This window comes from Lepidochelys olivacea (genome assembly GCF_965140295.1).
Source record: "Lepidochelys olivacea isolate rLepOli2 genome assembly, chromosome: 4".
Lineage (NCBI taxonomy): Eukaryota > Metazoa > Chordata > Testudines > Cheloniidae > Lepidochelys > Lepidochelys olivacea.
The window spans coordinates 61265359-61287948 of NC_140414.1; the positions used below are offsets into that span (position 1 = coordinate 61265359).

Genomic DNA, 22590 nt, shown 5'->3' on the forward strand with positions numbered 1-22590 from the left:
CAAATGGTTTGTTGTAATAATCTTACAGGTGTGAATAGAAGGAATTTTAGAGGTCCCAAATACTTCTTGGGGAAGAGAGCCCTGCATTATCAAAATATTTGGAGATTTTGTTAAAATATCATTTTAACCCCAGTCCCCACCCTGGAGAAAAACCAAACAAAGCAAATAGGTTTTCTTTTTAAATGCCTCATGTAAACAATTGCTGCTTCTGGGAGCAAGTTCCATAGATCTTGGTGCTGCTTATGTTGGCTTGGCACAGAATCACTTTGGCAAATAGCTCTTCAGTTAGTAGTTGCTAGTGTTGATCCATGGCACTGGATTTGGTCAACTTGGTGAAACCAGGGACCTGGATACCACTTAAACAATATTGCCAACTCCAAACATTCTAAACTTATGAGTCAAGCCCCCTAAAATTATGAGAATGCCTTAAATCATTAGATTTATTTTAAAAATGCCTCACATAAACAACTGCTCCTTCTCAGAGCAAGCATACATAAAGCTACTTTTGAAGCTTGGTCTTCTGCTTTGTAACCCTATCTGAAGTGCTCAAAGGAAGAGAAAATGAAGTTTTAAGTGCAATCATAGTTGCTTCTCAGATGATGAGAAACTTGAAGTTGGTGGCCACAATCAATTTGAGGGTGCTTAAAAAGGATACAACTCTTGGACACACATTCCACTGTGCCTTAAAAAATATATATATATATCCGGACCTCTAATACACATTTTAAAAGCTTTGCAATTTACACTATGGAGCTGCTTGGGTTGCCTTTGGATGATTTATATTTTTGGTTGGGCTTAGGGTTGGCACGATGCTATCACAGATCATTTAAGGAAGTGATGTGGATTGGGCTCACCCAGTAAGTATGCACATTTCAGTGCATGTTGACAATACTCACTCTTAAGGAATTAAATCATCTTAAATGTGAACATTTTAATATGCATTTTTAGCACTTATGCCACCATATGGATTTTTTACCTTTACAATTTTAGGTAATCTAATGCAAAAATATGCATTAATGCAATGATAAGCATTGCATTAAATTCACCAAAATACAGGTTATGGTTAACATAGTTATGCTAACCTCACCAAGTTACATATGTAAGCCCTCCAAACACCTCCACCATCCGTTGTCCAGGTCTGACCCTTCTGTCTAGCTCTGTCTCTCATGCCCCATTTCTAAACTAGATAGTCTATTCTAGGGTTCCAATTTGGCCCATGTGCGGTGGCATTGTGTACCAGCACATCTCCCATGAGGAGTGTAGCAGCACCTCTTGGGGTCCAGAATCTCAACTTTTATCTCAGTCTCAATTTACATTTGAATCAATTTGGCTCTCGGAGGTACAGGGGTCCATTCACATGGAATTCAATGCAGGATCAGGGCCCATGTCTAGACAGGGCTTTAGAGATGTGGTTTTGGCTAAATTATACAAGGAAAAAGGCTAAACTGATGTTCCTGCCTTTCCTGATTTCTCTTGTATAGATGCATTATTCTAGTCAGAAGTCATAACTCATCCAGCAGAATATATATTTGTTTGGTTAACTGAAAGCTCTTACTCCTGGAACATTTCCTGAACTGTCAAAACCCTCCCCAGATGAATACGTCCAACCCAGAGGACACACAAACCTAGGACAGTTATTACCAGGGCTTAAATTCTCAGAGACTATTTCCTGGAATCCCCAGGTCCCTCCCCCATTTGGGGCTCCGGGCTTCAGCTGTGGGCTGGGGCTTTTGGGGGCTTCAGCCCCACAGGAGGTGCCAGGGCTTGGGACTTCCGCCCTGCCAGAGCTCCCGCAGATTTGAAAATATTTATCAGAGCTCATCTCTGGATAGCCCCAGCTGAATTTCAGCCCTAGTTATTACAATTAATTGAAAAAAGAACCAACTATTGTGTTGATATCCATTTAATATTCCCTGTTGCTCTAACCTGAAAGATAACAAAGAGGATTACAAGCTAAACCAAGTCTATATAGAAGAGTAGATAAACATAAATAAGATTTTCCAGAGTGATGGATCTGCACTAGGATAAATTAAAATTACAGGTGAGAAAACTAATCTTGTCTCTCTTCAGTACCAGTTTCACTGCTCCAGACAGAATTCATCATAACACATGGGAAGTAGCACACAGTGACCAATCATCAACCACATTGGGAGAAATAGTGAACAGATGTAATAGTCATTACAAATAAAGGAATCAAAGTTTTCAACAGAAGCTGCTGACCAAACCAATTCACTTACTGTGTATTTCTCAGTGCTTACAACACTTATGACTGAAAAAAGGAAAAGGAATTATCTGCTTCAAGTGAAGCTTGGTGTTATAAGTTGGGCACAGTGAAAGACTGGTCTGTGGTCCAGCTACTAATGGGTTGAAAGTAAGAATTTAAGAAAATAAAAGAATCCCCACTCAACCTTCCTGCCGAAGGGAAGGCTGCAAGAAAAGAGATCTACAGAGCCAGTAAATAGACACACCATGGTTGAAAGTAGCTCTAATGAAGGGCTCTAGAACCACACAGCAATAACCTTGGGCCATAGGATGCTTTATAAGTGGTGCTTGTGAGCCACAACTACAAAGGCATGAGATAGCAGGATCCAACCAAAGACAGCAGTGGGAGATGTGAGGATCAGTGGCACCAAGTGCTGAGACATGAAGCTAAGTAAGCTAAGAAAGGAAAACTTTTTACAAGGAACCCTAGGGTTTATGGGAAGAAAAGAAAGGAATAACGTTTTAGTTGGGATCCCATTGAGGCCAGAATGCCTGAGTGACTCAATAAGTGAATACTTACTAAGATTCCAGGTGGGAAGTTGTGGGCATTGGGGATCAGGAAGAACCAAAGAATTCTGATGATTCATATTCATTATATTTGGAAGGATCCATTGTTTGATGTTGAACATTCACACCCTAAAGAGAAGCTGTGATGAGTAAAGGACTAACAGTATGATGATAAGTATTACTAGCTATTTTTGCTATTATATTGGGAAAGTTGGGGGGCTGGAGTAAACTTTGGCAAACTATATACAAGACCCTAGTTCACACTTGCAGATAGCCAGGAAGTTTGTAAAATCTGCAAACTCTGCAAAAGGAGCAAGTGGTGAAGTGATCTCTTTGCAGGAAGAAACTATGTGGTTGAGATCTGTTATTGACTTTTCAGAATAAGATCCTATTTACCTGATAATTTCTATTTGACTTATTAGAAAGAGATGCTTGGAAATACATGGCTTGGAAATAGAAATGCCATTCTCCTGACAGGATAGAATCTAGCTGGGTCTCTCACTTGCTCTTATTCTTTCCGGTGCCCTCTCCTCAAAGGATCTGATAGATTACAGAACACCGGTTGTCATTCACCGTACATGAGGTGCTGTAACACAATTCTGTTCAGTTTCCAACTCCTTGTGTACTCAATCTCTGCCTCAGGAAAACCAAGTAGGCTACCACCTAAGCTCCCCACTGAAAGAAATTTACCTCTGTGGGAACTATTGCCGGCAAATTCACTATGTGTGTTTGAGATCCTCCACAAGGATCTGAATTGAAATATACATTGTCAAAGTGAAACCCTAGTTCCATATGAACTAGGGTGGTGAAACTGTAGTGTAGGCATGCCTAAAAGGAAGGGATATGAGTGTTAAGCCTTACCCCTGAGCAATAACCTATCAGGTGCAACACTCTATTTAAATTCATGGTTATTCAAATCATCTTGTTTAGGAATATTAAGGCAAATTGGAAGTAATAGTAGAAGTGAAGTGTTCGAAAAAAGTTAGCTACCTAGCTCCACCTTTTCTTAAACTGCTTTGAACCTAAGTGCTTGGGGCGGGGGGGTGGAGGTTTAAGGAAACCAGAGAGTGCTATTTCACACACAAGTATTGCCACAAGAAATCCCTTCCGTCACCACTACTGGCTAAATTACAGCTAGTTCTGAACAGTGAACCCAGAAAAGAGAGCATGCAGAGTAGGAGTGTGACTGGCCATAGGGAGAGGTGCACAGAAAAATGGAGGCTGCTTGTCTGTGTGAGCCCACTGAATGAGTTTTTGTTCCCTTACTGGAACCTGCTTGCAGGCTACATGGTGTGATGTAGATTCTGGTAGGGTGAAGACAGGAAATTTTTGGTTTAAAAACCCCTCTACTACTGTCTTCAGGGCCGTCCCCCTGTTTGCCAGCTACATGGCGCATGGCCCATTGCAACAGAGGCATGATCCTGAAGGGAAAGCAGGTCAGTACCAAGTGCTAAAACCATCCTGCTGAACCCACTGATATGTCCCTAGTCTGTTGTGCAGCAAAGTGAGACCCTCTGCGAGGGCCCTTTCCACCCTAACAGATGAAGACCAAGCTGGAGGAAGATGGACGGGGGGGAAACGATTTGTTTCCCATGAGAAAGAATTTCTTGCAAAAGGCTCTCTCACAGAGAGCAGCAGAGAAAACATCTGCTCACCTCCATGAAAGCAGAGATACTGGGGAAGGAGCTTTCAAAGAACGAGCGAATGAAACTCCGCCTTTTTGCCAGTGGATCTGACTGAAAGGCCTATGAGTTATGACTTCTGCTCAGAGCAGTAGATCCCATCACAGAACAAAGAGAATTATCATTATGTTTGTTTCTGTGAATAGTAATTTGTGCACAATTTAAATCTAGGTTGAAAATATACACTTTCTAGAAGCACAGGGTTGTATATTTCTTGCTGTGTCTTGGGGAAATGCACTGGGAAGCAGTTTGTTGTACTGAAGTTCAAATCACGCTTCATTAGCGCAGACTTTCCATTCCTGTATGCTGCTAAATTCTGTGCATTTCTGGGAGGTGTAAAATATGAGAGATTTGATTTTGATGATGCCAAGAAATTCTTGGATGTAAAACAGCAATCTATTGGGGAAGGGGAAGATGAAGCTGGTGATATATCAGAAGCAGAGGTTATTAAAAGCTTTTATTTGTCCAACTTTTAATTAACTGTGCTATTGCCCTTTTTGGGTTTTATTTTCAATTAAAGATCTAGATGGAAATTATGAAAATGTAAATCTGGAGAGACACTTCAAAGAGCTATCTTGACATCAGTAATATCTACACTGACAGCAACATTATGGAATTTACAATGTTTTTAACTTAAGGACATGACCAAATATTTGCCAGCCATGTGTGCTTACATATTCTATTTGAAATCTCTGATTTGGGCATAAACTATGGACTTTAAACATATGCAGTATATTCTTTTCCTTCGAATTGCAAAAGAAATATATCAGTTTTGACAATTTAATTGGGTGTACTTTTTATTATTTTAAAAATAACCTTCTGAAGAGTCTCCAAACCAGCCAATTCAGCACTGTTGATGGGAAACTTTGCAGGGAGATTTTGCTTGACACCACATAAGTACCAAGGTTTTCAAGAACCCACACAGTACGGATGATCTTTCTAACTAATAATGCAATTTACCTCATAATGTACTGTATGGAGCAGTCAGCTGATTTAGTAATTTTTTATTATTATATCAATGGATTCAGCTGAGAAAACATGAGTACAGAGTTTAGTGTTTTTCAGTCATCAGAATCCCAAGATAGTATTATTTCCTAAAATGTGTATCACTGTATGGCTGTGATATCAGTTATGAATTAAAAGGGGTTTCCCCCACCCTCCTTAAACACAGACTGTAGTTTCTTTAACAAGTAAGGCTGGCCAAACTTTATATATTGATAAGTGCTCCTGTTAGTTTTCCCTCATATTAGAGTGTTTTCACATGAGCAGTTTAAACAGCATAAAAAGAACTGTAGACGCAAAGTACATCCTAAGATAAAAAGAGTTGTTGTCTAGGGCAATGCAATTGGGTGAACACCAGGAAGAGAAAGGGAATGAAGTATGCTTCACAATTATTGTTTCCACACAAAGTCCCTTTGAAATTAGTAGCTCAAGAATGACATTTATTTCAATGGGACTCATTTATTTTAAATTGTGATGAAAAGTAAACACTTCACAAAAACTAGCACAGTAAGGATGTTATTATACTATGCTGGCCATTAAGCAATTTGGCTTAATGTGAGAAAACGCTGTTTTATAACAATAGGAAACACAATTTTTAAAATGAGTGGAAGGGAAAAATTTTCACACAGACACATACTTTGAATCTGCTGAAATTGAAACCATAAAAATAGAAACTAACATTCTGCAAATTAAGTTACAAATGCAGTTACAGGGTTTCTGTATGGAATTGATGTACAGAAAACAAACTAAAACAAAATGAAAAAACGTGTTGGCTCTGATTCAACAAAGCACTTAAGCACATGTTTAACTTTAGGCCTGTTTGAACTGAAGTAAATGCAAAAAAGTAAAGCCCATGCTTAATTGATTTGCTGGATCAGAGGTCATTAAACAGAGTCAAACAGACTACATGACCATAACCAGTAGCTAACAAGCTAAAGGGAAATTATTAAACTGGAGAAGATGGGGATCAGTAGAAGAATTATAAAGGGGTATGAAACTGGCAACAGGTTGTGCTGAAAGGAGAACTATCAAGCTGGAAGGAGGTAACTGGTGGAGTTTCTCAAGGATCAGTCTTGGGACCAATCTTATTTTATATTTTAATTAATGACCTTGGCTCAAAAGATCAGCATGTGCTAATGAAATCGGTTGATGATAAAACGTTGGGAGATACCATCAATACAGAGGAAGGTTGGGATATTATAAAGGAAGAATTGGAAAAGCTTGAGGACTGGAGCAATGGAAATGGGATGAAATTTAATAGTGCAAAGTCATGCACATAGGGACAAATAAGAACTTCTGCTATCAATTGGAAACAACAGAAGAGGAGAAAGACCTCAGTGTATTAGTCGATCACAAGATGACTATGACCAATCTGATGTGGCTGTGAAAAAGGCAAATACAATCCTATGATGTATCAAGCAAGCCATTTACAGTAGACGTATGAATACCATTGTACAAGGTACAGCAAAGACCTCATGTAACGGAGTGGGAATTTTCTGTAATATTTTGTAGGAATACTGTGAGTACCTCAATTTCCCTTATATGTTGCATGATCATCTTGGGAGCAGAAAAAGGCTGTTTACTCTTAGGCAGGCTACCACACAGTGTGGATGAAGCCTCGCTGTCTTGAGTTTGTGGCCCATGTGAGTGGAGAGTCCATGAAGACAATGGCAAAGCTGACCCCTGGGACATTTGGTTCCTAGCAACTAACGATCATGGATGGTCAGGAAGCCAGCCATGTTTGACCAGTTGGAGAACAAAAGACTGAGGAGAGGCCGGGTGTGACTCACTGGGAAATCTGCACAAAAAGGACAGAAGGGGACAGAGCAGGAGCCAAGCAGGGACACACTGCTTGGCTGGGACTCTGGGCTAACCAGAATGGACCAAGGTGTAACTTTCTTCTCTCTGTGCTAACCAAGGTCTTTCTACTATTCTACACACCTAACAAAGCAGGGATTCTCATCCTTTTTCTTTCTGAGGCCCCCCCCAACATGCTATAAAAACTCCACAGCCCACCTGTGCCACAATGACTGTTTTTCTGTATATAAAAGCCAAGGCTGGCATTAGGGGGTAGCAAGCAAGGCAACTGCCCGGGGCCCCACACCATAGGAGCCCCGTGAAGCTAAGTTGCTCAGGCTGCGGCTTCAGCCCCACACAGCAGGGCTTTGGCTTTCTTCCCTGTGACTCTAATGCTAGCCCTGCTTGGTGGACCCTCTGAAACCTGTTCACGTCCATCCCCCCGTCCCACCCCAAGAGGGCCCTGGACCCCTAGTTGAGAACTGCTGTAATAAACCCTACTGTTTTTACAGTGCTGGCTGAGAGTCACTGCAGATGCTGAAGGTGGGGATGCATTGCCTCCTTTGGGTGTATAAGTCTCCCTCAGGTGCCCACCTCAGGTGGATTTGTTAAAGGGAGCTCATGGTTGAATCAGGGTGCTGAAGGTTCTGAGGTTCAGTCCAAGACTCCAAGGTTCAGTCCAATGGCTTAACCCTAATGAAAGAGTGAGATCCTAAGGTGGTCTGGCACACTGAAGGGGTCCTCCCAGGGATTGCTCCAAAGCAGTTCCAGAGCACTGGACCTGTGGATCTGTGACACCTCACCTCAAATATTGTGTACAATTCTGCTCACCAATGTTCACCAGAAAGTTGAATTTGAACTGGAACAGGTGCAGAGAAGATCTACTAGGATGATTAGGGAATAGGGAGCCTATTTTCTGATGGGAGAGTAAAAGGGCTTGGTTAATTTAACCTAGCCAAAAAGATGGCTCAGAGGGGACATGATTGGTTTTTATAAATACATTGTGGGGAGGAGTAACCACCAGGGAGATGAGCTATTTCAGCTAAAGGACAATGTTGGCACAAGAACAAATGGATATAAACTGGCCATGAATAAATTTGGGCTGGAAATGAGAGGAAGGTTTCTAACCATCAAAGGAGCAAAGTTCTAGTACAAACTTTCAATAGGAGTAGTCGGGGCAAACAACCTTAGTTTTAAGATAGAGCTTGATAAATTTGTGAATAGGATTCTATGACTGGGTTCCCTGCAACAGCTGGGGACAGGACTCGATGACCCAGTAGGTCCCTTCCAGACCTATGCCCCTAACCAAATAAAATCCGTAGATCAGCCTCATTTAAAACAGAACACTAGGAAGCATTAGCATACACACCTTGCAAGTATCTTTCTAAATTAAACTGTTTTGACTCTGAATGATAAAATTGGGCAAGTATTTCAGGATTTTTTTTAATGTTTTGGACTTTAAAATTGCTGAATTGGTTTAATCTTCTATTTCAGAAAAGTTGAAACTAAAGAGTCACATCTAGCCTGACAATTTCTCTGGAAAGAGTCTGTCACATGTTATTTGAGAAGTCAAGAGATTTATATTCTTGAAAAGTTAAGGGCTGAGAGTTAATAGTGTCATTATAAGAAACTAATCAAAGGGACTGAATTCAGTACACTAACTGAAAAACCTGGAAACAAAAAAAACACAGCTAATATTTATCAGATCTGCTAAATAAAAGAGCACTACTACTGCTATATAGCCACGCATATTGCATAGGGAATAGCACCAACTTACAAACTATGTTGCAAAATATCAACCCCTTTGGAAAATACACTCCTTCCCCTTTAACATAGCTTTTCTTGTATTGTAAACTTGGTGACGGTGGCAGTACATTTTCATCCAAATATGCACACACACAAAATTACAGATACATCTCACTCCCCGAGTGACTTTATAGCATGTTGCTAGGTAACAGTGCATACAAGTCAGGTTTCAGGACCTTTAGTAAGTCACCATAAAATAACTGCATGGGTCTTTTTGCATGAATAATGTACATTTCTATCCTTTTTCTGATGCCAACAGATCAATCATTGAAAACATGACTGTCTGCCAAACTGTAAACAGCTCCCCATCAACTGTTACATGAAAAACAACAGATCAAGATGTTGTGGGTTTTTTTCCCCCAGTTATCAGTAGGCTTTTTCGCCTCTTGCTTTCCGCTCTCAATTCATGCTCTAAGCAGCCATCATGAGCTCTATTATCTACAGTGCAGTCCAGCTGAGGTCTAGAGAGCCACTTACTGCATAACATGCTCTTAAGCAACACTAATCTAAACCAGTTGTCAGAACCACAACAAAAAATGGGCTTTTTCTATGGATTAAGTTTGAAACTCAACAGCAACAACAAAATAAGGTGCGGACAAACAAAAATTGTTTTTCCATAACAAAAAATGGAAAAAACCGTCAACATATACTTCTAAAATCCAGAAGTTTCCAGAGCTTCTTTTGAAACATAATGAGAGCTGTTTGCTATCCCATCCCTGACTTCTCATTCCTCTTTTCCTCTCCCTTTTGCTTTGTGTTGGGTTGGCTCTATGAACCCTGAAACTTTATTTTCCAGCTCTCTTCATTCCATCCTGTGTTCTCAGGTAAGAGTCTACATACTCCCAGAGGTACAAAGATCTGGGGCAGATGAGGACATTAAGCCATTCCAAAAGACAAGACTGAATTGTCACTGAGCAAAAGGACATTAGGCCAGACCTTGATCCTCTGGTTCACCTAGCAATGACATTTATTGAAATGCAAGTCACATTCCATTTAAAGGAATGCAGTGACCAGTTAGTCTCCATTTAAAAGGCTATTGTTAACCTCCAAAGGGCAGAAATGGTATATGGAAATCACCTTGGGGACTGCCATCTCCATGTAAGACAGAACTGATTCTCTATCAACCATTTTCCCCCCTTCCTCTCCTTGAAATTTTCAAGCCCAACCTTTGAAGATGTTTAGCTAATAATGCCCCACCCCACCTCTGGCATATTCCCAAAACTGAAATGTTCAGTCAAACCAACAATAGAAGACAGAAAATACAACAGATTCTCCCTAGGCACATATACTCCATTTCATAAAATTATTCTGCAGACAACTCTCCAAAGGAGGGGGAAAAAATAGAAGCGTGGTATGCATTAAATAAGGATTTCAATTAAAAACAAAGGTTTTCAGAAGTTCTTCACGTACTTCTTAGGCTACCAACATTCTGATGATAATAATCAATAAAATGAAGTAACATCTTCCATTCTTTAATAGCACTGATTAACTAGGCCTCACATACTCCTGTGAAGTGGGGTCAAGCATTATAAGCCCCATTTAAGAGATGGTAAAAGGCCAAGGAAGGTTAAAGGCTAGATTTTCAGAGATGCTGGGCAACAATAGCTCTGATTGACTTCAGCTACAATTGTGGCTGCTCAGCATTTCTGAAAAGCGTGCCCAAGAGGACTAGTATATGGTCACATTGACTCAATAACAGAATCTGGAGTTCCTATTCCCAGCTCTCTAATATAATAATTAGGTGTGACCTCCCAAAGAATAAACAGGAAATTGTTATTTTTTTAAAGTCAGGTGAAAAAAAAAACGTATGGCAATTCCAAGAATTAGTGAACGCAGAACAGGGGGGGTTCTTAAGATTGGAGAAGGAGCAGCAGCTGCTGCCTGCCTTTCAGTTACCTGACAGCTTCATGAGAAAGTCTGATGCCATCTTGACAGAGATGTCCTGGCTGAATAGTGCTGAGGCTGTATTGGCCACATAGTCAGAGGAGTCTTTCAGCTTTGTGTTGTTGGTGGCTCTGTCAACGGTGCTGAAAGCAAAGGATGTAGCTGAGATGCTGTTGTCATCTTTGGGTTCTTCCTTTACTACTAAAGGTGGGACACCAGCACTGGCCTGCCCAGCCACCTCAAGTGTTTTAGACACAGACACTGTCCCTGTAAGCTCAGATCCTCTTTCCCTCTGTTGCCCAGGGCAGGAATTGTTATTTAGCTGTGGCGATCCCTTCACTTCAGTTTCTGGGATTTCCTCCTTCACTTTGGCTTCTGTCCTGAGGAAGTGCTGATGGCAACGCATGTGGAGTTTCAGGCTGAAGTGGCGTGAGGACGTGAAAGGGCATAGCTGGCATTGGAAGGTTTCCCCCCTGTCCTGGTGCTGATGAACCTAATTATATGATTGAAAACAAACATACATTTAAAGAAAATGTTATAAAAATATTCTAACGGTCTCTCCTATATATCTTTCTCACACACATTTTTATAAATACTTCAACTCATTAGTGAACATGTCATTACAAGACTCCTGCTAAAGATCAATTTCTAATAAAAACAGTATGGCACCACCTAGGCAGCAAAGAACATAAATTCTGAACCCAGTTCAAAAACCAGATATGTCCTGTTTCTGCACCATAAAAACTGGAAGTCCTTTTTGTACAAATCAACCTTTATGACCTGGCTGTAATGCCTATTGTATAAAATTCTGACTCCTCCATTCAGACAGGCAGCTGGTTCTTGGACAAGAACCTTATTTATTGTGTATTTTGTTGAGCGTTATGCCTATAACATTCTGTAAATTATGATGTTTCAGTGCAAACCTTGAAAATGCTAACTTGTATAACAAATACTGTAAACAATTTAGGTCCCATATTAATCCTCCATTATGAGAAAAACACAGTTCTTGTTTATAGTCACTGAAATAGTTTGTTGAGAACTAATTCCAGCAGAAAATGAAAGATTTTGTTATGACATGAGACAATAAAGTATTTGCATCACATTCTGATTTATCAGGTGTTACCTGGTGAACATTTTCTTTTATCTTCCATATTTTTAGACTACAAGTTCTTTCACACAGGGACCACGTCTTCCTGTGTGGTTGTACACTTCCCAGTACAATGGGACTCCAGTCCCAACTATAGCCTTTGGGAGCTACCATTTGTGTATGTACACACACTCTCTCTCTAATTTGTAAATTAATGTAGTATTCATGACAGGGAGGGAACAAGCATAATTAGGGCCCTACCAAATTCATGGCCATGAAAAATGTGTCACGGACTGTGAAATCTGGTCTTTTGTGTGCTTTTACCCTATATTCTATAGATTTCACAGGAGAGACCAGCGTTTCTCAAATTGAGGGGCCTGACCCAAAAGGGAGTTGCAGGGGGGTCACAAGCTTATTTTAGGGGGATCACAGTATTGCCACCCTTACTTCTGTGTTGCCTTCAGAGCTGGGCAGCTGGAGAGTGGTGGCTGTTAGCCGGGCACCCAGCTCTGAAGGCAGCACCCCGCCAGCTGCAGAGCAGAAGTAAGGGTGGCAATGCCATACCATGCCACTCTTATTCTGTGCTGCTGCCTTCAGAGCTGGGCATCCGGATAGTGGCGGCTGCTGACTGATGGCCCAGCTCTGCAGGCAGCATCACAGAAGTAAGGGTGGCAATACCATACCCGGCCAGCAGCCGCCGCTCTCCAGCAGCAGTGCAGAAATAAGGGTAGCAGTACCACAAACCCGCCCCCCCAAGCACACACACAATTTCTTTATGGAGCAGGAAATTAAAACACCTTGAAATTTCTGATTAGAATAGCTGAAATCATGAAATTTGCAATTTAAAAAAATCTTATGACTGTGAAATTGACCAAAATGGACCATGAATTTGGTATGGCCCTAAGCATAATGCTAGCAAACTTTCCCAATGCACTTTTGTCATAAATATAAAGGGAAGGGAAAACACCTTTAAAATCTCTCCTGGCCAGAGGAAAAACCCTTTCACCTGAAAAGGGTTAAGAAGCTAGGATAACCTCGCTGGCACCTGACCAAAATGACCAATGAGGAGACAAGATACTTTCAAAAGCCGGGTGGAGGGAGAAACAAAGCCTCTCTCTGTCTGTCTGTGTGATGCTTTTGCCAGGGACAGAACAGGAATGGAGTCTTAGAACTTAGTAAGTATTCTAGCTAGATCATGTGTTAGATTCTGATTTCTTTAAATGGCTGAGAAAATAAGTTGTGCTGAATGGAATGTAGATTCCTGGTTTTGTGTCTTTTTGAAACTTAAGGTTTTGCCTAGAGGGATTCTCTATGTTTTGAATCGGATTACCCTGTAAGGTACTTACCATCCTGATTTTACAGAGGTGATTCTTTTTACTTCTATTAACATTCTTCTTTTAAGATCCAAGGGTTTGGGTCTGTGTTCACCTATGCAAATTGGTGAGGATTTTTATCAAACCTTCCCCAGGAAAGGAAGGATTTTGGGGGGAAAGACGTTTCCAAACGGGCTCTTTCCCAGTAATATACCGGTTATACGTTTGGTGGTGGCAGTGATAAAGTCCAAGGGCATAAGGTAAAATAGTTTGTACCTTGGAAGTTTTAACCTAAGCTGGTAAAAGTAAGCTTAGGAGGTTTTCATGCAGGTCCCCACATCTGTACCCTAGAGTTCAAAGTGGGGAAGGAAACTTGACAACTTTAAATTCAGACTCTAGCAACCATGCTATTCCAACCCTGGGTATTCCTTTTACAAATACTGCTAGAGATGTAAATTTGTTCCATTCTGTTTGGTGAGTGTATAATCTGGACAAAATGGCACTCAGCTGAGATAAACACACTCATTTTCACTTGTGACCTAAACAGGATTTGAACTCAGGCCTCCAGAGATGTAAGGTTAGCGAAGCAATCAAAATCTCGCTTGCCATTTAGCCCTTCTGCATTCAGTGAAAGTACGTTTCATTGATGCTGCTAAGATTTGTACTGCAGCAGCACCCAAATGCCCCAAACAGGATCAGGTCTCATTGTGCATGTGATGTACAAACACTCAGTACAAGATAATCCTTGTTGCACAGAGTTTACAAAATGACATTCTCAATGTGATAGAAATGTGGGTATTTACAGCCAAAAATAATTTTAAGATGTTAAAAGTTGCAGCTAACAAAAATTAAGATATTAAGAGCTAATGCTGAAGCCCAGTCCTTATAGCACCCAAAGTGGGTTTTAAAACAACCCCCCACTTACAGCAGAACATTTGTATAATGCATCATAAATAATAAGAATTTGTAATGAAACGTCAACAAAATTAATTATCTGTACTACTGGAAATACTGTGATATAGAAGTGAATTTCTTCTTTATCACATGGCACTGAGATGTGCTAACAGTTGCAAGCACCTTCAGTATGTCAACTTTATCTGCTACACCCACTGAATTGCTATGTGCCAGGCTGCATCTTTAGGATTCCCACCAATCAATGTCTCCCAGCGCCCATATTTAACTACTTCTGCCAGAGGACTGATGTCATAAATATGATTCCTTTTGAAGGCTGTCAAAGCCACTGCTGCTGAGAGGTGGCAAAGTTTGTGTGGAAGCCCAGTTTCTTTTCCCAGGGGCTCAGAATGCCACCTCTGCAGTTTCCAGAGTTCAGAGAGAGGTGACGGGTCTGTCCGTTTTGGATTTCTCTTGTGATAGGTCACAACAGCAAAATCACCCAGCTAATCATGACTTGCTTTAGTTTGAAACAAAATACATGTTAGGTTACAATTTTGCAGATTATACAATAAATAAAAAAGGAAAAATTCTTGCTCACTGGATCCAAATTCAGGGATTCCTGTTTAAACCATAGGAAATGGATGAAACAAGTTTCCAGAGCACTGGCTAGCATGCCTATAGTAGTATTTAAAAAATTTCAATAAATAAATTGGTTTGAAAACAAATAATGATAAAAACAGAAAATGATAATTTTCATTCAAAGGGATTTTAACTGTCATTCACTTCCTGGTCCTTAACTGCAGGAAAGAACTTAGTTATTGACACGTTGGATGGTCCATCTACAGTTGTCCAGTCTCCTCTCTCAGATAATGACTACTTCCAGATGTTTCACAGGGAGAAGCAATAAACCAAGTGGATAGCTATAATATAACCTGTCTATATGGCAAGTTTCTTCCTAATCCTATTACGTTTATGCCTTGGAGCATAAGGACCTTTTTTTTTAATCCTATTTAACATAACTGTGGATGTTCTCCTTGTCTGTATAATTGTCTAAACTTTGTTTTAATCCTGCAGTGTTCTTGGTCTGAAATGACTTCCTGTGGCAATGGGTTATAAAGTTCCAGGCCCTGATCCTGAAATGACTTTTGCATCAGTTAACCTGAAGCATGCTAGTAAGTCCCATTGGCTTCAAACTTTAGCATGTGCATGTTTAAATTTTAAACTTTAGCATGTGCATGTTTGCAGAATTGGTCCCAGTTAGGTGGGGGTTAAAATATTTCTGTTCTATCAGTTTTAAATTTGTTTCTGCCAGCTGAATTCAGTGTCTTCTTGTTCTCATATTACAAGAAAGAATAAAAAGAAGCTCGATTTACCTTCTCCATCACATTCATTACTTCAATCTTGTCGTCTCCTCTCTAATCTAAGCAATTTAATTCTTTTCAGTCCCTTTCTTCACAGGAAGTTCTTACCATCCTGCTAATCATTTTGTTGCCTGTTTTTGAACCTCTTGTATCTCTGATATAGCTTTTTGATTGAGCAGAACTGAATACAGAATTACAGGTGAGAGCATGTGTCATAAATATAAAGGGAAGGGTAAACCCCTTTAAAATCCCTCCTGGCCAGAGGAAAAATCCTCTTACCTGTAAAGGGTTCAGAAGCTAAAGGTAACCTCGCTGGCACCTGACCAAAATGACCAATGAGGAGACAAGATACTTTCAAAAGCTGGGAGGAGGGAGAAAAACAAAGGGTCTGTGTCTGTCTGTATGCTGCTTTTGCCGGGGACAGAACAGGAATGGAGTCTTAGAACTTTTAGTAAGTAATCTAGCTAGGTATGTGTTAGATTATGATTTCTTTAAATGGCTGAGAAAAGAGCTGTGCTGAATAGAATGACTATTCCTGTCTGTGTGTCTTCTTTATAACTTAAGGTTTTGCCTAGAGGGATTCTCTATGTTTTGAATCTAATTACCCTGTAAGGTACCTACCATCCTGATTTTACAGAGGTGATTCCTTTACTTCTATTAAAAGTCTTCTTGTAAGAAAACTGGATGCTTTTTCATTGTTCTAAGATCCAAGGGTTTGGGTCTGTGGTCACCTATACAAATTGGTGAGGATTTTGGGAAGTGGGGTGCAAGGTTTGGGAGGATTTTAGGGGGAAAGATGTGTCCAAACCATGTTTCCCAGTAAACCCAGATAAAGTTTGGTGGTGGCAGGGGAAATCCAAGGGTAAAATAATTTTGTACCTTGGGGAAGTTTTAACCTAAGCAGGTAAAAGTAAGCTTAGGAGGTTTTCATGCAGGTCCCCACATCTGTACCCTAGAGTTCAGAGTGGGGAAGGAACCGTGACAGCATGCAATCTATTTAAATAATGGCATCATAGTATTTTCAGTATTGCTGCTGTCCCCTTCTATATAAATTCAAACATTCTGTTTGCTCTTTTAACCACTACTGCACAACGAAAAGACGTTTTCATTCGGCTGTCTACAGTGACACTCAGGTATTTTTCCTGAATGTGCATGACTAGTTTAAATTGTTCCTTCTAGTAAGTATGCCCTTGCATTTATCAACAATGATTTCATTTGCTATTGTACTGACTAATCACCTAGATTTTTTAGGCCTTCTGAAGATCTTCTCAATTCCTTCTAGTCTTGACACTCCTAAGCAATGTTGCGTCATCTGCAATTTTGCTAGTTCACTCCTTTTTCTAGACCATTACTAAATAAATCAAACACGACTAGTCCAAGTATAGAGAAATCTGCAGTTAACCCCGTCATACTTCACACTGATTAATATATTCCTAACTGTTGTTTTACTGTCTCTTAACCAATTTCTAATCTGTGATAGTACTTTACCCCTCACTCCACAACTACTTAATTTTCTTGACAGCCTCTTGGTGGGGGACTTTGCCAAAGGCTTTTTTAAAGGCCAAATTAATTATCTCAACTGAATCTCCTTTATCCATTATTTTGATGACATACTCAAAGTTTCCCAGTATATGAGAATATGATTTTCCTTTACAGAAGCCATGTACTCCTATCAGATCATGTTATTCAAGGTGTTCTATTTTTATCATTTTAATCAGTTTCCCTTGTATTGGTCTGTGATTTCAAGGATCAACCCGTCGTGTCTTTTTTAAAGACAGGTTCAAGATTTACAATCTTCCAGTCTACTGGCTGATTTTAATAAGGGACATTTTTCTCAGCAGTTTTGTCACTTTATTTTTAAATTACTTCAGAACTTTTGGGTGTACATCACCTGGTGCAGGTCACTCGTTGTTCTATACATTTATCTACTTGTTCCAGAACTACTTCTTTTGACACCTCAGCCGCTGACAGTGTCTCACCTTTATTACTTGTAAAGAGTAGCTCTGAAGTATCTTCCCAGTGTGGTGAATTCTGATGCAAAGACAACCTTTAGTTTTTGTGAAACATCATTATCCTCCTTAATTGTTCCCTTAACTCCTTGGCAGTCAAGTGGACCCACCAATTCTTTCATAGATGTCCTGAAGTTTAATACACTTAGAATTTAAAGAGTAAATAGCCAAAAAACATTTTTATTTCTGACCTCCTACTTACTATTTGACAATTTAGCTGCCATAGTTTATGTTCTTTACTTACTATTGGTTTTGTTTGGGATGGATAACCATTTTCTGGAGGACATAATTGGCTAAAATACCTTCTTGAACCTTGCAATTTAACCATATTTCTCCCCTGCCCCACTCTGCCTTCCTGCTTCCATTTTTGTTTAGTGATATGCATGCTTTTCAGGCCTTGTAAGCTTGAGAAGTCACTATGCTAAGACCAAAAATTATAGTTTTCTCTTTTCATTTAGGGCATTTTTTCTTACAAACCTCCTCTTAAAACAAAAACACCCGTCTTTTTTAAAGTTTAGTGTTACCATGTGTGATGGGGTGGACCAGGCCCAAAGGCCCCCAGCTGGAGGCCTCAGGGTTCTGCCACACCCATCCAAGGAATGGAGCAGTGGAGAGGTCCTCCACTCAGGCTAGAGTGGCTGCAGGGGAAACAGCCAATCAAGGCCCAGGAGGGCCATATAAACGGAGACGCAGAACAGAGCAAAAGTGGTTTAGAGCTGGTGAAGAAAGGACTGTGTGTTTGGCTGGAAAAGAAGCATGATCATGGACAGCTAAGTAGGGACAGGGACAGGGACCGGGACAGCGAGAGGCTCATGGCTGGCTGCTAGGACTGAGCTAAAGGCAGCTTGCTAGCAGGGACCAGGGGAGCAATGAAGGAGCGCCTGGCTGGCTGCGGAAACTGAGTCGGGACTGAGCCTAGGGAGGCTGCAGGAAGATAGTGTCTCCAGGGAGGAAGCCCTGGGGATATGGCCCCATACCAGGGCCAGAACTGGTTTAAAGACCGTGGACACACCCAACCAGAGGGGGCACTCATGAGAGGTGGATGCCAAACCCATTACACCATGCTAGTTTTGGTATGATCCCTCCCCTAAGGATGTTGACTTTACTTACACTGGGGCCACTCTTAATGAGCACTTCAACAAAAGTTACTTCTTGAACCAACTCCTGTGTATTATTTAGACTAAGTTGAGACTAGCCTCTCTGCCTGCGTGCTCTAGGACTAGCTGTTCCAGGAAAAATAATTCAAGGTATCAAATTTCTTCTCTTTATCTTGTTCTAATATGAAAATTGACCAGTTTATATATAGATCTTTGAAGTCACCCATTTATTATCATATTAGACTTAGCTGCTGCTTTGCTATTCCTCAATGTTGTGCATTCAGTATCCATTTTCTAATCAGGAGGCTAATATATTTCTATTCTTATGGCATGGGATTTCTACAGATTCCACAGTATGGTCCTCTTCACACAGAACCTTTAGTTGGGTATAATTCTACTTATCCATGTTTTCTGAATAGTTTATACCCATGTAATACAGATTCTTGTTGGTTTTTTTGTTATTCCACAGCAATTCAGCCATGTTTACTATGTCCACTGTGTCAATCGAGTTGCCAGGCAATCGAGTTCACCCCTACTTTTGCTTTAAGATTCTTGTATTGTTATATAGACACTTTGTCAAGGTTCCTTCCCCACTCTGAACTCTAGGGTACAGATGTGGGGACCTACATGAAAACCTCCTAAGCTTACTTTTACCAGCTTAGGTTAAAACTTCCCCAAGGTACAAACTATTTTACCTTATGCCCTTGGACTTTATCGCTGCCACCACCAAACATCTAACAGGTATATAATTGGGAAAGAGCCCATTTGGAAACGTCTTTCCCCCCCAAAATCCTCCCTTACCTTACACCCCTTTCCTGGGGAAGGTTTGATAAAAATCCTCACCAATTTGCATAGGTGAACACAGACCCAAACCCTTGGATCTTAAGAACAATGAAAAAGCTTATTTTCTCAGCCATTTAAAGAAATCAGAATCTAATGCATATCTAGCTAGATTACTTACTAAGTTCTAAGATTCCATTCCTGTTCTGTCCCTGGCAAAAGCATCACACAGACAGACAGAGACTGTTTCTCCCCCTCTCCAGTTTTTGAAAGTATCTTGTCTCCTCATTGGTCATTTTGGTCAGGTGCCAGCGAGGTTATCCTAGCTTCTTAACCCTTTTCAGATGAAAGGGTTTTTCCTCTGGCCAGGAGGGATTTTAAAGGTGTTTACCCTTCCCTTTATATTTATGACACACTTATACTTATTTTTGGCCATATGCTTATTCTTAAATCCTTATGCGGATACCCAGTTGCTCTTCTGGAGCATAACTTTGTGATCTTAACCAATCCGTCTGCAAGTAGTGTTGGAAGTAGAGCAGGAAGCTGCGTACTAGTATGTGCATGCTCCATGGATACGGGAGTGGCCGGAAGCTGTGTGAATGAAGCCTGTAGCAGTGTTCTCAGGTGAATTTCATCCATACTTACCTATGAGGGGAAATTGAAAAAACTGAGATTTTCTTCCCAGATTATCACTCTCCCTTATGTTACATTTTGCCACTTCAAAATAAGTACATAATCTTTTTTTAAATTAGGAAAATAAATTCCTGTTGTATATTAAACCCAGACAGGGAAGGGCTCAAAAACTGTCGTCTTGCTTTTTTATTCTTAATTTTTTTTTCCTTCAGAAATCCTCTTTGTTCCACCCTTATGCTGGTCAACATCACTTTCCACAGTTGTAGCACCAGTTTAAATCATGATGCAGTACCAGAAATGAGTCCTGGGTTCCTGGGAGGAGGCTTGATAGGCCTTCCAAAGGCCCAAGCGTAATGACCAAAACTTTGGGTTATGAATGATATGATTTTTGTCCCATCCCAGGTGAATAAAAACTAATTTTAGTTTATATTTCTGTACTGAATCTATTTTAGGTTTTTCTATGGGTATGATCATTGAATCCAAATGTCATACAACTATTAAACATAAAAAGAATGTGCCCTAAATGACAATATTCTCTCAGCCTCCCTTGTTTACAAAAGGCACCTGTGGGTATTTTTCCTTCCTGCCTTTCACTTCCTTGCCAACAGTTGCAAGTTGGCAGTGGAAAGGGGTCCTTCTTGGATAGTCTTTATCCAAAAGATAGGTATAAATCTAAACACTGTTAGGGTTAGAATCAGCCCAATACCCTGTAGCCAAATGCTCTATAGCTGGAGTCAAGACACCAGAAGTGCTCTGCTCCTTGCAATGTTGTATTCTGGTCCAAACTCATTAGCATGACATTGTTAACAGAAAGCTATCAAAACTGATTTTTTAAGAAATGAAAAGGGAAAAAAAGATGCCATAAACAAACACCTATATGTCACTAACAGAAATCAAAACTCAGAATCCCTAATTAAAAATGGAAGTCTGAAAAAAGATGCACAACATCTATAATTCTAGAAGTGGGTAAAGGTACTGTGCCTCAAGGCTATGCTGCTGTAAGAAACAAACTTAAGAAAAGGCTCCTAGATTTTGATGACAGCGTGACAGGACTGCAATAGATTAATGCCTTGAACAATCCTGTCTGCCATCCTGCTCTACTAAACATAATACAGGAGACACAAATCTCTCAACACACTTATACAAAAAAAACGCTGGATTTTGATGGAATCCTGTCTGAGCAGATGGTGCAGATGGACAAACAAATCCATTCCATTATAGACTTCATTTTTTGTCATTCTTTTGTTCTGGAAACCTGGGCTCTGGAGATGGCATACAATCTTGGCTGCAGTCAGGGATTTAGCCTGAATTTATAGTAGACTCAGTGGGTGTGGCTAGTGGCAACAGTTTGTGTAGGAGTCTCTCCTCTTTATCCTATCTGCCAGAGTAAGATAAAGTAGTTCCAGAGAAATGATAGGACACTGAAAGGCTATGAAATCTCCAGCAAGAGAAAGTATACTGTGCCTCTGAATAACAGCTTCAGTTTTTGTTTTACCCTATTACTTCTATTTAATTTTTCTTTTGGTTTTATTTCTCGGTTTTTTTGTACGTATTTTATGTCTATGTACTTTTTGTTTTTGGATTTTTTTTTTATTTTTATTTTTTAAATAGAGAGGGTTAAGGAAACATTTTATACTGTGGTAAAATAAATCTGTTCCTCAGCTTACCCCAATTTGTCATCAGCTTACTTCATCACCAAAGAAAACTCATGTCATTCTGGCAGGGTGACAGTGACTTCAAACATATATTCTCTATCCCCCTCACCAGCCACACATGCATTTTGGATTCATCTTGATTTTGTCCTCCCTGATGCACCACATTGTCACCAGAGGCCTACTCAGAAGAGAATATATATCAAGCCCCAATGTCAACAGAAAATATTTTCCAAACCCTTATACTGTAAGTCTGATCATTTGAATGTATCTGTAAACCAGAGACTGCCAAAGTGAGCATGAGAGACTGAATGTGGCCCATACAATCCTTGTATGCCCTCATCTCTAATAGGGTGGTGTGACCAGTGAAGGCCACAGTTCCCACCATTTTGACCTGTGACATCACACTGTGTTGAGTGCTGATATTTGCAGTCTGCAGGCCTCACCTCTATATCATGGATAAGGGGGCTGTAATTTGCTCCAGTTTATTTTACTTGTTGATTCACTTATAAAATCTCATCTCTTACAACTGACCGAGGGTGTAACAATATTGTTTTGTTTTTTTTTTAAACCCCACCAAGTTAGTTAATCAATATTAATCCCTAGTAGATACACGTCACCCTGCAAATCAGGAGTAAACTTAACACAACATCCCTATACCCACCCACTTAAAATAAAGAGAAAATTGATGGGCTTTTTTTTTCATATTGATATGCAGACTCTGTTAGAACAGAGGAGGAATGAATGACAGAGTTGAGGGCCCTCCACTCAGAACACTCTGTCACCAACCTGCAGAGGTTTAAATCTGGGAACACTTTGTTCAA

General features: G+C 40.2%; 1 protein-coding gene across 2 annotated transcripts in view; it reads right to left on the minus strand.

The window, feature by feature from the left end:
* The window catches only part of ZNF827 (zinc finger protein 827), a 135568-nt gene that overhangs the window by 79178 nt on the left and 33800 nt on the right, over positions 1 to 22590 (minus strand). For both annotated transcript variants that reach the window (XR_014711244.1, XM_084625673.1), the window contains exon 4: positions 10953 to 11433. Coding sequence is in view for 1 of the 2 variants with exons in the window: in XM_084625673.1 (XP_084481799.1) it covers positions 10953 to 11433 (481 nt within the window). In the remaining variant the exon portion in view is untranslated. The remainder of the gene's footprint in view (positions 1 to 10952; positions 11434 to 22590) is intronic.